General features: G+C 42.4%; 1 protein-coding gene across 1 annotated transcript in view; it reads left to right on the top strand.

The window, feature by feature from the left end:
• The window catches only part of scap (SREBF chaperone), a 49,691-nt gene that overhangs the window by 16,539 nt on the left and 19,732 nt on the right, over nucleotides 1-13,420 (top strand). The window contains exons 2-6 of the mRNA XM_079561861.1: nucleotides 952-1,152; nucleotides 4,287-4,407; nucleotides 7,816-7,973; nucleotides 8,980-9,200; nucleotides 10,334-10,439. Coding sequence (XP_079417987.1) covers nucleotides 1,031-1,152; nucleotides 4,287-4,407; nucleotides 7,816-7,973; nucleotides 8,980-9,200; nucleotides 10,334-10,439 — 728 coding nt within the window. The 5' untranslated portion in view covers nucleotides 952-1,030. The remainder of the gene's footprint in view (nucleotides 1-951; nucleotides 1,153-4,286; nucleotides 4,408-7,815; nucleotides 7,974-8,979; nucleotides 9,201-10,333; nucleotides 10,440-13,420) is intronic.

Here is a 13,420-nt window from a genome sequence, read left to right as displayed (position 1 = left end):
TGCTCGGTCAAATTAAGTGAAATTGACGTTGTTACTGACCACCTCCGCTCTCTATTTAACTGTATTTAAATCAGTGGAAGTCTCTGTTACAGCGTGATAAAATAAACTTGCCGCAAAAAATAAAAACGCCATAGATTTGTAGAAGTCAAAAACCGTTGGCCTTGAGGTGTGTGCTGTTCCCATGTTTGAACAAGAAGCTCACCGGAGCTGTATAATTACATTGAATGGGGGTTTTGAGAACTTAAAGTCCTGGTTTTAAAGCACACCAACAGGAAAAGCCATCATCATTATCCTCTTAACGCCCACCTGATCTGAGCACATTTTCTCCAGTTTGGCTTTACACAAATCTAAAAGCTTTTTGAAAAGAAAAGCGTCAAAAACGAGACAAAAATGTGACCAAAACATGCAACAATAAAGTCACAAAAAGCGATGAAAAAGTGACTAAAGAGCAACAAAATCTTCAATAACACAACAAAAAAGTGATGATGAAATAAAAAATGTGACTTCAACAACATTAGATCAATTTTGTAGCTTTCAAATGATGCGTTACTCTGGCCTAAAGGCTGTAAGCTCCAGTTTTAGATTTGGGTAAAACTGAACAGGAGAAGGCATGGGTTAAAAGTCACTGAATGAATGGTGCCAAAATTCAGGCCTGAAATGTCATCATGTAAGTCAGTGTAATCAATTTGACGCCAAGAGAGATTCAATCTAACTTTCTTTGGAAATAGTGACATTGTTCAACTTTTTGTCTTAACTTTGTCAGTAATATCATGTAAAACGCCTTCATGTCCAGGGTGCATTCATTTTCAGCTGTAAATTCATATCATTGGTCCCGGGTTTCATCAGCGTTAGATCGGCTGATATTGGCCTGATGTATCGGCCGCCCGGTATATTGGTGGACCTCCAGTTTTTTGCTTCAGTTTATGATATGCCCCCTGCTGTGCCCCTCAGGTCCCTGGATGCCCCGCGCCGCCCCGCCCTCGGCCGCCCAGTGCTTCCTAATGGCCGGCAGTTGACCCCGCCCACCAGGATGACGCTGCGGGAGCAGCTCAGAGAGAAGATCTCCGCAGCCTTTTACCGCCACGGGCTGCTGTGCGCCTCCTACCCTGTGCCCATCATCCTGTTCACCTCCGCCTCCATCCTCACCTGCTGGTACCTTCATGTTTTTGTTATAGTAATATTAAGTCACTGCCTTAAACAAAATGGCACGTTAAAAAGTTTCAAGTTTTAGGTATGATTTTCCTAATGTATTTCCATTTTAGCCTTGTGTTGGTCCTGATTTATTATTATTATGGAACAAAAATTTTGCAAAAGAAATACTGTTGTTATTCAGAGCGTCATCTGCTCCTCAATATTAAGGCTCATATTTCACTTTTACAAATGCATCTTGGAGTTAATTATTTCATTTTTTTCAATTTCAACGTAATTTTTAAGAAGCACAGTGGGCAGTATTCAGCACTTCATCATGAGTCTCTGAAGCCTGCGCTGCACACGCTGTGTTTGTGGCTTTAGCTTTGTGGTGAACCAAACCTCCTTCTCTCTCCCCTCTTTCTGTCCTTCACCGATTTATCCATGTCCATGCTCTCTCAGCTCCAATGTGAGCGTGCATCATCCCTTACCATACCATACCATACCATACCATACCTTGGTATGGTATGGTATGGTATGCTTGCTTTAGTAGGTTTGGTATTTGGTTGTAAATGAAAAACAATCCTCATTCAAAGTTTTCTCTTCCTTATCTCCTGCTTCTACGTCTTGACAGTTAAAATTGTAGTATGGACTGTATTTTTTAATATATTGTATAAAACTTGGTAAACCTCTAAACATGCTCTGTAATTTTATGAGTCTTAAACACCGTCACAATCTGTTCAGCCCAACTCCCCCCAATATGTACAAAACGACTTTACCCATATCTGTTTATTAGCGCGAGACAACAACCCCAAAAACATGATGTGACGTATTTGACTTTGCATTCTGTGGTTTTGGTTAGAAAAGTTTCGGATTAGCTTCAGAGTTGAGCTTCAGTTCCACTCATTTGACCTGTCCATCTGCAGTAAGTGCCCCCCCCCCCTCAGCTGCGCCGTGACTCAGCAGGACCGCTCCACTTAATGACTGTCCAGCTGAACGGATGCGGGTCAGGGAGTTTGTCCGACCACGAGGTTTTAAACGCATTGACCCAGGCTGTCGACGCCGGGTCATTTGTAGATCAAGAATTAAGTCAAACTCAAAAAGTGCTCAATAAATTCCCCCCCCCCCTCCAAATTCGCCTGGAGATTTAGTCGTTTGATTTGAGTTGATAGAAGTAACTCTCCGCTGTCCTTACACCACCTGACAGCAGGGGGGCCCCGCGCAGCACCTCCTCCCGCTCTCCGGAGCAACGGTGAGGGCGGACCGGAGCGCAGGTCTGTGAGAACATGCCCCGTCCGTCCCACTGTCAGGAGGGGGCCAGGCCAGCACAAAAGAGGCCATTGTGGAAGTACAGTGACCTCCGAGAAAACGCTGTGAATTCAGACAGAGCAGAGCCGCGGAGTCGCGTCACGGGTGAAGGCTCTCGAATGTTTTAAAGCACAGGGAGTTTTAGGTTTGGTTTATAATCTGCAGGAAATAAGTTCTTGTGCGGCAATTGCCTTTCGGTACGTTTGGGGAGTGAAGCATTAGAGGAACATTTCGGGCAAAAAACATCCAATATATAGATTTTGCAATTGATGCATTTTAATTTATTTCGGCATAATACGATACCGATATTCACATGGCGATATCAATACTTTTGATAACGTCATGCATATTCTGCTCTCCCCACAATCTCATCCACCGGGCAGGGGCGACTGATTGTTGCATTGCATTATGGGTTGTCGCCATCACAACATTTGTCTGCCAGTGTTGAGTGTTTTCATAAACACCATCCGCTCTTTCAACTAGCAAGAACAGTTCATGCTTTCGTTTTCTCACACTGCAGATATCCGTTCTCTTCAATCGTTCACGCATTTCAGGCACTGTCAATCGTTTGTTGCTGAAGTGCACTGCCTGACAAACGGGGTCAGTTTTTGCTCACAGCGCCACTTAGTGGATGGAGATTTTGAGAGAACAGAATGAACAGAGCAGAATAGATTACTACTTAGATTAGATTACTATTTGGAAGCAAGACAGTGTTTTTTATTTGTGAATGAGCGATATCCTCAACCTCCAAAACAGACTGGTCAGGTTGGCTCACAAACAATTGGAGAAATAGGGAAAATATTGGAAAAATTAAAGGGAAAATTGAAAACAAAAAATGATGACAAAAAATTGGGAGAAAAATAGTAATGGCCTTAAAAATGGCCATAATGGGGCAAACATTGAAAAAAAGCAAATAAAACATTTATTTGAGCTGAAACAACTGTCACTTCCTTTAATTCTGTCCAACAGCTTCCAAACTTGGATCTAAAGATTTATTTATTTTTGCCGGTGTCTGCTTTGTTTGTCGACATCATGTACCTAAACCTTTTTTCAGTACCATACTGGCATCGTTTAACAGTACTTGGCCCTACTTAAGATTCATAAAATTAAAGATGGAACTAAAGATCTTAGACCGTAAAGACCAGATGGGAGCTCTGCGTGGCCTGAATTGGCCCCCGGGCCGCCTGTTGTGATCACTGCATTGGCATATATGAAACGGCATATTGTTTTGGATCAGTTTTACTACATGAGGCAGCAGCGCTTGTCTCCTCCTCCAAAGTGGGATGATTCCAGTTCTGACCAGTGTGGACTGCTGTGTCCTCGGAGCGATGTGTGTGTTCTTTGGCTCACGCCACTCTGGGAATTGTTTTCACTCCTCAGTCAGAAATCCTTGCTGGGAGCATCTGACTGTGGTTACATGCTGACAAATGCAGATTCAGCAGGTGTTCTCCAATCCAACTGTGTTTCTGGAGCACATTCTATCAACAACAGTTTCCAAAGTGCTGCACAAGAAAAGAAAATATTACTAGAGACTAAAACATTGTTAAACCAGAAGCAGTGAATAATTATAAATCGTATTGGGACTCAATTGGTATTTTTAATTGAGCTTTAAGTGTTTCAGGAACTGTTTTCTGACTGTATAGTATTCTGGGACATTTCACATGGTAACGTAATGTGTGGACACTCAAGGATTGATTTCTTTACGTGTCAGTTACTTATTACCAAACTCCAGTGGTGAAGTTCCATCTCTAAAGATAGATTTTTAACTGTGAAACAATGTTCAGCACTGCTTTAACCCTCTACATAATTGCGAAACCGTCCCGACGCTCTCTCCTCCGTGTCTGTTGTAGCTACCCGCTGCTGAGGCTGCCTCTGCCCGGGACAGGCCCAGTGGAGTTCACCACAGGGGTGCGAGACTACAGCGTCCCCTCCGCTGAGCCCCATGGGGATCTGGGAGAGCGGCCAGACTGGGTAAGAGCGCACACACACAAAATATACGCTATGACCTACATTGTAGCATCCTGGCAGGGAGCTGGTCACATTCTGCTCCCCCGGAGGGCGTTACATTCTGCAGATGTTCGTGCAGTCTTTGGGCTGTGGTCAACTTGTACAGCATTGGTGCTATAAGTGAGTGTTGATACAGGGTTTCCATAGGGCATTAAAAAAGCATTTAAACTGTCATTCAATTGGATTCAAACTGGCATTTAATCTATTCTCAATACCTTAGAGAACCAGCTCAGTGACATTGCTCAACTGTTTTTACTGCATTCATTCATCAAAAACACTTCAACATAATGTCAGCTGCAGTTTCGAGTTTACTCAAAAGTTGTCTGTTATGTCCAATTGAGTTTGAATAAATGTTTACAAATCTTCCGAAAGATTTTTTGCATTTGTGACATTAAACATGGAAGGTTAATATGCTTTATTTACAACTACTGTACAACGACCCGCAAGGAGCAGTGGGCGTTGGCAGTACTGCACCCAGGTCCCATGTCCAGATGGTCTGAATCACATGGCTGGAGGTTTTACCTATTGTACATGTTTTTAGTTGTAGGGGAACTTGAGAAAACCTACGCAGACATGGGGGGAACATGCAAACTCCACACAGAAAGGCCCCGTCCAGGTGGGACTCGAACCCAGAACCTTCTATTTGTGAACCACGAGCGCTAACCGCTGTGCTACCGTGCTGACCTATGTAGTGAATGAGGGGTTAGGGACTAGGATGGACATTCAGACACAGCCTTGTTTGCAAAATGAGGAGAGCAGGAATAGAATTTTCAAAAGTAAATGATCAAGCTCCTCCCCCTCAATCCTGATTGGACCTGACAGGCTGGTTCAAAGGAAAAGCTCATCTCATTGGTTGACGCGGGAGGATTCTAGACTAGGATTCTGATTAGTTTGAGATCTGGGAAGGAGGGACTTTACACAAAATAATTTATTATTACTTACTTTAAAAATGTTAAAAGGAAGTATTTTCCTCCCCCGACATGTTCCGGCCATGTCCTAATGTGTAGAATGAGCTCAGACCTGTTCACCACAACTGCCTCTAAAATCCTGCACTGTCACTCAAAAATGTGTTACTTCTAGGGGTGTAACGGTTCACGGGGATGTATTGAACCGCTTCGGTTCGGCCTGTTCGGTTCGGTCCACTTGCGTACCGTTTCGGTTTATTATTTTCATTAAATAATGTAAATTTATTATTAGCGTCATATTAACTGCCGCGGAACAAAGTTCCTACGCGAGTTTCCGCACGGACGCTATTGAAGCTGCATGAGTAGCTGAAGGCTCTGGCTTTAAGTATTTGATTAAAAGTCTTGAGCCTCGCTACAATATCCCATCACGTCCGCACTTCAGCCAAAAAGTTATACCAGCGCTCAGAGCCGGTTCTTCCTATACGCAAACTACGCAAGGTGCGTAGTGTTGCTTCACTGATTAATCAACGCGTTGTTACGGGGACAGGCTCTTCCAGCGCGCACTCACTCTCCGCCTACCTCGCCACATACAACACCAAAACGGAGTAGTCTGGTGAAGTGAATGAGCAGGAGAGACCGACCGCCTTCCCCCTGTCTCTTCCAAAGCGCGAGTGCTTCTCCGCTCGTGTCCCGCTCGGCGTCTGTCTCCCGGTGCTTCGCCTCATGCGCGGCTCCTCCACGGCTGCATCATGTCACCCGTGTCCTGAGCGCTGCTCTCATGTTTTCTCTGCGCGGACTCTGGGCCTCACTCTCATTTAAACTCTCTTCTTATTGTGTCTGGTGAGTCTAGAGTATCAGGACAGTAGTTTGGCGAGTAGACGAGAGTAAAAAGCCGTGTCCGTGCCCTTTTTGTTGAGTTGAATCCACATGGTTCTCATGAGCGCAGTTACTTACAGTAACTCTGGTTCTCTGAATGTGCACAGTCTAAAACGGGTTGGGCGACTTACAGACTAATTCTCAGCGGTAAGACAGAAACAACCGCCAGGAGCAGGTTTCAGTTAGTTTTAAATCAGCGGTTCCCAATCTGTGGGTCAGGGACCAGAGGTGAGAGAATGGGACCATTTGCCATTTACTATTTTAAAAAGGGAAATAGACTAGTAGTAGTCCTAAATCCCAGTCTCACAGTGGTTTAGTGGTTAGTGGTCCTCACACAGGGGGTCGCTTTTATTTATTTTAGCAAGAATTCTATTGTGTATTGGCAGCTTTTCAAAAGAAAAATTTTGTTAGTTCTTATTTATTTGTACCGAAAATTAACCGAACCGAGCCCTCCAAAACCGTGAACCGAACCGAATACAATTTTAGCGTACCGTTACACCCCTAGTTACTTCAGGTCCGAAGTGCCGTCATGCACAAGTTGGGGGGGTATTATGCAAAATCGACTTTTTCAAGCTTTACATCATGTTATTATGTATCTGTAAAAACTCTGATGGCAGCCATTTTAGGGATAGGTTTGCCTGAGTCCTCCTTCGTCACCAGCCGAGTAACCAACCACTGCTCCTCAGCAGAACCCCCTCCCCACTGATGCCACAGACAGCGTGTGGAGGGGGCGTGTCCGAAAGGGTCAGAGGCTCTTAAATAGACAAAGGCCTATTTCAAGACATTCACTACAGCCATTTTGAGAGAGACATTTTATACAAGGCAGTTATTCTAAATTACTGCATTTACAGACCAACAGAAGGTTTCGTCATCATTGTAGTGTGATATAGACTGGTGCTGTGTGATTGAAAAAAGCATAATACCCCCTCTTTAATATAGAAGGTGCAGTTACGCATAAGACCTGAGGTGGCAGTAGTGAGTATAAAATGACTAACTTGTATCTAGCCCCTTTAACATCAAAATGCAAGACCAGTTAGTCAATTTTGCACATTTTGTAATACATTTAGACTTCCAGACCAGCACTTTACCTGTCATTAAATTGGATTCAATCTTTTTTGTTTTGCTCAATAATGAGACATTCAGCTGTAGTTTTAGCTGAAGAGTTTTTTTCTGACAGGATGCTTGTTATGTCCAAGTTGTCTTTGAATATTGAAACTTCCCCTAATTTCACTGCAAATCTTAGATATGAATACAGATTTGTCTTTATTTAAAATGGCATTAAGTCGTTAAATCTGACCTGTATAAACCACTTTGTATTCCGTTCGGTATGAATTGTGCTCTTCAAATAAAGTTGCCTCACCTTGCCTGTTTACACAGAAACCCCCCAAAACATGTCTACGTCTAAGCTCTCAGTTGTACAGGAGTTGTCCATCCTAGACGAAGGTTCCTGAGTCATCGTCTGTTCGCTGTAGTTGTAGTGTCGGATGTTCCACTGGCTCAAGATCCCCCAAAATTCTTCTAAAAAAAAGTGACTTTTCCGTAAAGAGTTCCATCAGCGTCATGTGTCCGTGTGTCGTGTGTTTTGTGGCAGTACCGCGGCCTCCCGGTGGCCTACATCCAGCAGGTGTTGGTGAAGGCGGCCGTGTCTCCGTGGGACAGCAGCCTGGTGCCGGTGGACGCCTTCCGCTCGCCCCTCGGCCGAGTCTTCAACCTGCTGGAGGAGATCCGCAACCACGTCCACACGGATGGGTAAACTCCGCTACTAAACTACTGTCCATAACTACAAGGGCTGGGTACCATTACGTTTTATTTTCATACCAGTACTTTGACGATACTTGGGTTTCGATACCGATACATGAATGATACTTTTTCCAATACCTATGCTGAAATCTAGAACAAGAAACCAGAACTATAATGTGTGAGAGATCTGCACATTTACAATATCGGGTTCATCTCCAATGTCAGGAAATGTGGTGGAAAATGTTGAAATGTTGAAAAAAATGGGGAACAATTGGAGGAATTTATGGCAAAAATAAGGAAAACTGGGGGAAAATAAGGGAAAAAATGGAGAATACATTGAGTTAAAATTGGGGAAAATATTAGTACTAAAAACAAGCAAAAAATTTGGCAAAAATAAGAAAATTCAAATAGGGATTTGTTTTCTTTTTTTAAAATAGGCGGGGGGGAATGGGGGGGTGGGGGTTGGGGAGCTTGAAACACCCAAGTTACATGCAGTTTCTTAAGTTCGACTTTACCCAAATCTCAAAGGTTACTGCCTATAGGCCAGAGTAATAGTAAAAGTAGTTATTTTTTCATAGCTTTTTTGCTGCGTCTTCATCTTCGACTCTTTTGTTGCTTTTTTTGTCACTTTTTCATTGCCTTTTTGTCACTTTTCTGTTGCTGTTTTTTGTTTTTTTTGCGTTTGTCACATTTTTGTCACTTTTTTTGGCTTTTTTGGGGCTTTTTCCTCATTTTCATTGCTATTGTGACGCTTTTTTCAAGCTTTTAGATTTGGGTAAAGCCAAGCTGGAGAGAATGTTCTTGGTTCAGGTGGGGGTTAAGAGTTTAATGGTGTAACTGGACCAGTTTATATCTATAGATGTACCTGCTTTCAATATTTATACAGTGGTTTAATGGTACCCAGCCCTGTCCATGACCACTGCACCTGTAATACCCAGATTTAAGGCTCATAAATGTGTCTGCTGTGTGGACTGATGGTTTCTGCATAATCCTACTCTCCTTGTCCCATCGTCAGCTCGGGGGCGCGCAGTCTGGAGAGCCTGTGTCTGCAGGTGTCCGACCTGTTGCCCGGGTTACGCAGGATGCAGTCCGTCCTCCCGGAGCACGGCTGCCTCCTGGTGTCTCCCGGGAACTACTGGCAGAACCAGCGCGAGCTGTTCGACACCGACCCCGACCTGCTCAAGACCATCCAGAAGCACGAGCCCAAGGGCCTGCACACCTCGGCCACGCTCAGAGGTACAGGGAGGACGTGGACCAAGTGGTTCATGAGGGCCTCTGTGGTTTTATATAATGATAGTACTGTAGAAGGAGAGGGGAGGTGCTCTTCAGTGATCTATGTCAAAGGCTAGACTTGAAACAGAGGAGGGCCTTCTGGATCTGAAATCTACAAATCTATGTTTTTTATTCCACAGTTGGGTCCTGAGAAACCTTTTTGGTAGTCAAAAAAGCGGTTTTAAAGGTGTATTATGGAACTTTAAAAATAAAATAAAATTTGTTTGACATTTTTGTGACCCAGTTGTGTCTGGGCAGTTAGCATGGCACCTTTAGTTTCCATCTCGTTGGCCTCTACAACGCTCTATGATCAATTATTTTGTAGGTTTTCTTGGTGGAATGGTACTGTATGCGTAACCACCACCAAAACTTACCAGGAGCTCCAAGAACAATTGTTTCTTGAGCATCACAGAGGAATCTATGATGGAAAAGAAAGACCATGCTAATACGTCATACGTCCACTGGGTCACTATAAGGTCAAATAGGCACAAATAAAAAGACTTTTTTCTCATAAAAAGTTCCACAATGCACCTTTAAAGTGATGAAAGAGAGCTTTTTATCATGTTATAATCATGAAAAGCGTATCTGGAGACTGATCTTTGAAGTTTCTAGTGTCTAGTCTTATACAATACTCCTCCTGTTTACCCCGGGCTCCTCCCAAGGCGCTACAGGAACAGGACATGCTTTCCTTACCTTACAATCTCTTGTAAGGCTTGTCCCTCCATCACAGAGCAGTGGCAGGCAAAAACAGCTGCCGAAGCTTCATCACGCAGCAGTCCGCTCATAAACTCTTTTCTTTTCACATTTAAACCTCCCACACTCCCCTCTGGAATAAACGGCAGACCACTCTCAGCTGTGATTTAAACTCCTGTCTCATGAAAATTCTCAATTAGAAACTGCATTTTCTAAAAGTAGTTCAACCTCTACAAACATGTTTAGAACAGCCTGTGAATCTTCTATTAGTTTAGCAGAACATAATAGTCCTTATCTCTCAAATTTGATTATTTCAGCACTCGGTAAAATACTCTCATAAATAAATAAACTGTACCTTCTGCAGGTACAGTTTGTAACTGTCCGTGTTCTGTTCTGTGTTCCAGACCTGCTGTTTGGTGTCCCAGGAAAGCACACAGGAGTGAGCCACTACAGCAGGAAGAGGGTGGTGACCTACACCATCACTCTGGTGCTGTCCAGATACGACGCCAGGTTAGTCAGCATATCTATAATGTCTTTTAAGGGATATTTCAGGATTTTTGACATAGGGCCTCATCTATAACGTCTTTACTATGAAATGACTCAAATCAGTCACAGTCAGACAGTTGTGACCCCCACACATTACAGTCATTAAAGGGATATTTCAGGATTTTTGACATAGGGCCTCATTTCCTAGTTCAACACAAACATTTATATGGGTTGTCTGGTGTTATAAGTGAGTTGCCTCAGGTGCTCTGTGGAGCGGGTAAGACTGTTTTTAATGCAGGCTAGCTAATATCGTAGAAATGCGCTAGCCTTGCATTAGCCTAGCGCCACGAAACTCTTCAAATATAAGAACTGCTTGAATTTAAAAAAAAATATCTCCAGAAATCAGCAACACTCTGGATAACTAGGAAATGAGGCCTTATGTCAAAAATCCTGAAATATCCCTTTAATGACTGTAATGTGTGGGGGTCACAACTGTCTGACTGTGACTGATTTGAGTCATTTCTTAGTAAAGACGTTATAGATGTTCCTGGAAGCATGTGTCATGATCTCCATTTGGAAATGGCTTGAGTGTTGCATAAACATTTCTGCAAAGATCATAAACGTCCTGGGGGTAGACACCTATAAGCTTTCTTGCGTCGGCCTACTACCTTTGAGTTTTTCTGTTCTGTGACTATGTAATGTAAATAACGTAAACAATGTAAATATAATAACTCAAATCAATCAATCCTTATTCGAAAATATATTAAATGCAGAATGGGTCATTTCTGGTCTGGTTGGTAAGGCCAGGTGTCTGTGAGAGATGCTGCGCAAGATCTGTTTCTAAGTTAAATGTTTTGTAATTGCTGTAAAAGGAAGGAAGAAGCAAAAGGAAAGGAAAACAGTAGTAAATTACATAAACAACTGCATTGCTCCATAAATGTATGTTTGTGTCAGGGTGGATCTTTGGGAGTGTTTAGGAACTGGTATTTGTGTGAAAATGGTTACATTTGCACTGGCAACTAAAGACTTTCAGGCTTTATGGCCAGCTGTTATTCCAATCTGGCTATACAAGGACCATTTAGGGGTTAGCAAGTGATGAAATGACAAATGTTGATGTAAGTAATAAAAGGTCAAAAAGCCATTGGTTAGTTAGATGTGTGTCAGACAGGGGGACAGTGTTGAAAAGTGAGCTCGGCGGACCGCCAAAGAAAACACTGCTTATTTAGACCAGTGGTCCTAAACCTTTTCTCAACTCATATTGATTCATCGCTATCTCTAATTATCGTGTGCACATTTAAATCGCCTGGTTCTGGGACTGAAGACTTTAAAGGGATATTTCAGGATTTTTGACATAGGGCCTCATTTCCTAGTTATCCAGAGTGTTGCTAATTTCTGGAGATATTTTTTTTGTAATTCATGCAGTTCTTATTTTTGTTAGTTTTGTTAGTTTCGTGGAGCTAGGCTAATGCAAACCTAGTGCATTTCTATGGTATCAGCTAGCCTGCATTAAAAACAGTGTGACCCGCTCCACAGAGCACCTGAGACAAATCACTTATAACACCAGACTAACCATATAAATGTCTGTGTCGATAATAATAATAATTTTAAACATTTTGCATTTAAAGTAACTTATATTTGAGCATCAGCTTCGTGGTTGTATAAGCTACGCGGTGGCGTAGTGATCTGCCTGAAAGTAGTCCCTCAAAATGCAGTCATTCATGTGATGCAAGGTCGGTTATATTCCAAAAATGATTCTATCGACACAAACATTTATATGGTTAGTCTGGTGTTGTAAGTGATTTGTCTCAGGTGCTCTGTGGAGCGGGTCAGACTGTTTTTAATGCAGGCTAGCTGATACCATAGAAATGCGCTAGCCTTGCACTAGCCTAGCACCACGAAACTCTTCAAATATAAGAACTGCTTGAATTTAAAAAAAAATATCTCCAGAAATCAGCAACACTCTGGATAACTAGGAAATGAGGCCTTATGTCAAAAATCCTGAAATATCCCTTTAATGACTGTAATGTGTGGGGGTCACAACTGTCTGACTGTGACTGATTTGAGTCATTTCTTAGTAAAGACGTTATAGATGTTCCTGGAAGCATGTGTCATGATCTCCATTTGGAAATGGCTTGAGTGTTGCATAAACATTTCTGCAAAGATCATAAACGTCCTGGGGGTAGACACCTATAAGCTTTCTTGCGTCGGCCTACTACCTTTGAGTTTTTCTGTTCTGTGACTATGTAATGTAAATAACGTAAACAATGTAAATATAATAACTCAAATCAATCAATCCTTATTCGAAAATATATTAAATGCAGAATGGGTCATTTCTGGTCTGGTTGGTAAGGCCAGGTGTCTGTGAGAGATGCTGCGCAAGATCTGTTTCTAAGTTAAATGTTTTGTAATTGCTGTAAAAGGAAGGAAGAAGCAAAAGGAAAGGAAAACAGTAGTAAATTACATAAACAACTGCATTGCTCCATAAATGTATGTTTGTGTCAGGGTGGATCTTTGGGAGTGTTTAGGAACTGGTATTTGTGTGAAAATGGTTACATTTGCACTGGCAACTAAAGACTTTCAGGCTTTATGGCCAGCTGTTATTCCAATCTGGCTATACAAGGACCATTTAGGGGTTAGCAAGTGATGAAATGACAAATGTTGATGTAAGTAATAAAAGGTCAAAAAGCCATTGGTTAGTTAGATGTGTGTCAGACAGGGGGACAGTGTTGAAAAGTGAGCTCGGCGGACCGCCAAAGAAAACACTGCTTATTTAGACCAGTGGTCCTAAACCTTTTCTCAACTCATATTGATTCATCGCTATCTCTAATTATCGTGTGCACATTTAAATCGCCTGGTTCTGGGACTGAAGACTTTAAAGGGATATTTCAGGATTTTTGACATAGGGCCTCATTTCCTAGTTATCCAGAGTGTTGCTAATTTCTGGAGATATTTTTTTTGTAATTCATGCAGTTCTTATTTTTGTTAGTTTTGTTAGTTTCGTGGAG

This window comes from Gobius niger, assembly GCF_951799975.1.
Source record: "Gobius niger genome assembly, chromosome: 8".
NCBI classification, from domain to species: Eukaryota; Metazoa; Chordata; class Actinopteri; order Gobiiformes; family Gobiidae; genus Gobius; species Gobius niger.
The sequence above is the reverse complement of the archived record's forward strand: the minus strand, read 5'-3'. Positions and strand labels throughout refer to the sequence as shown.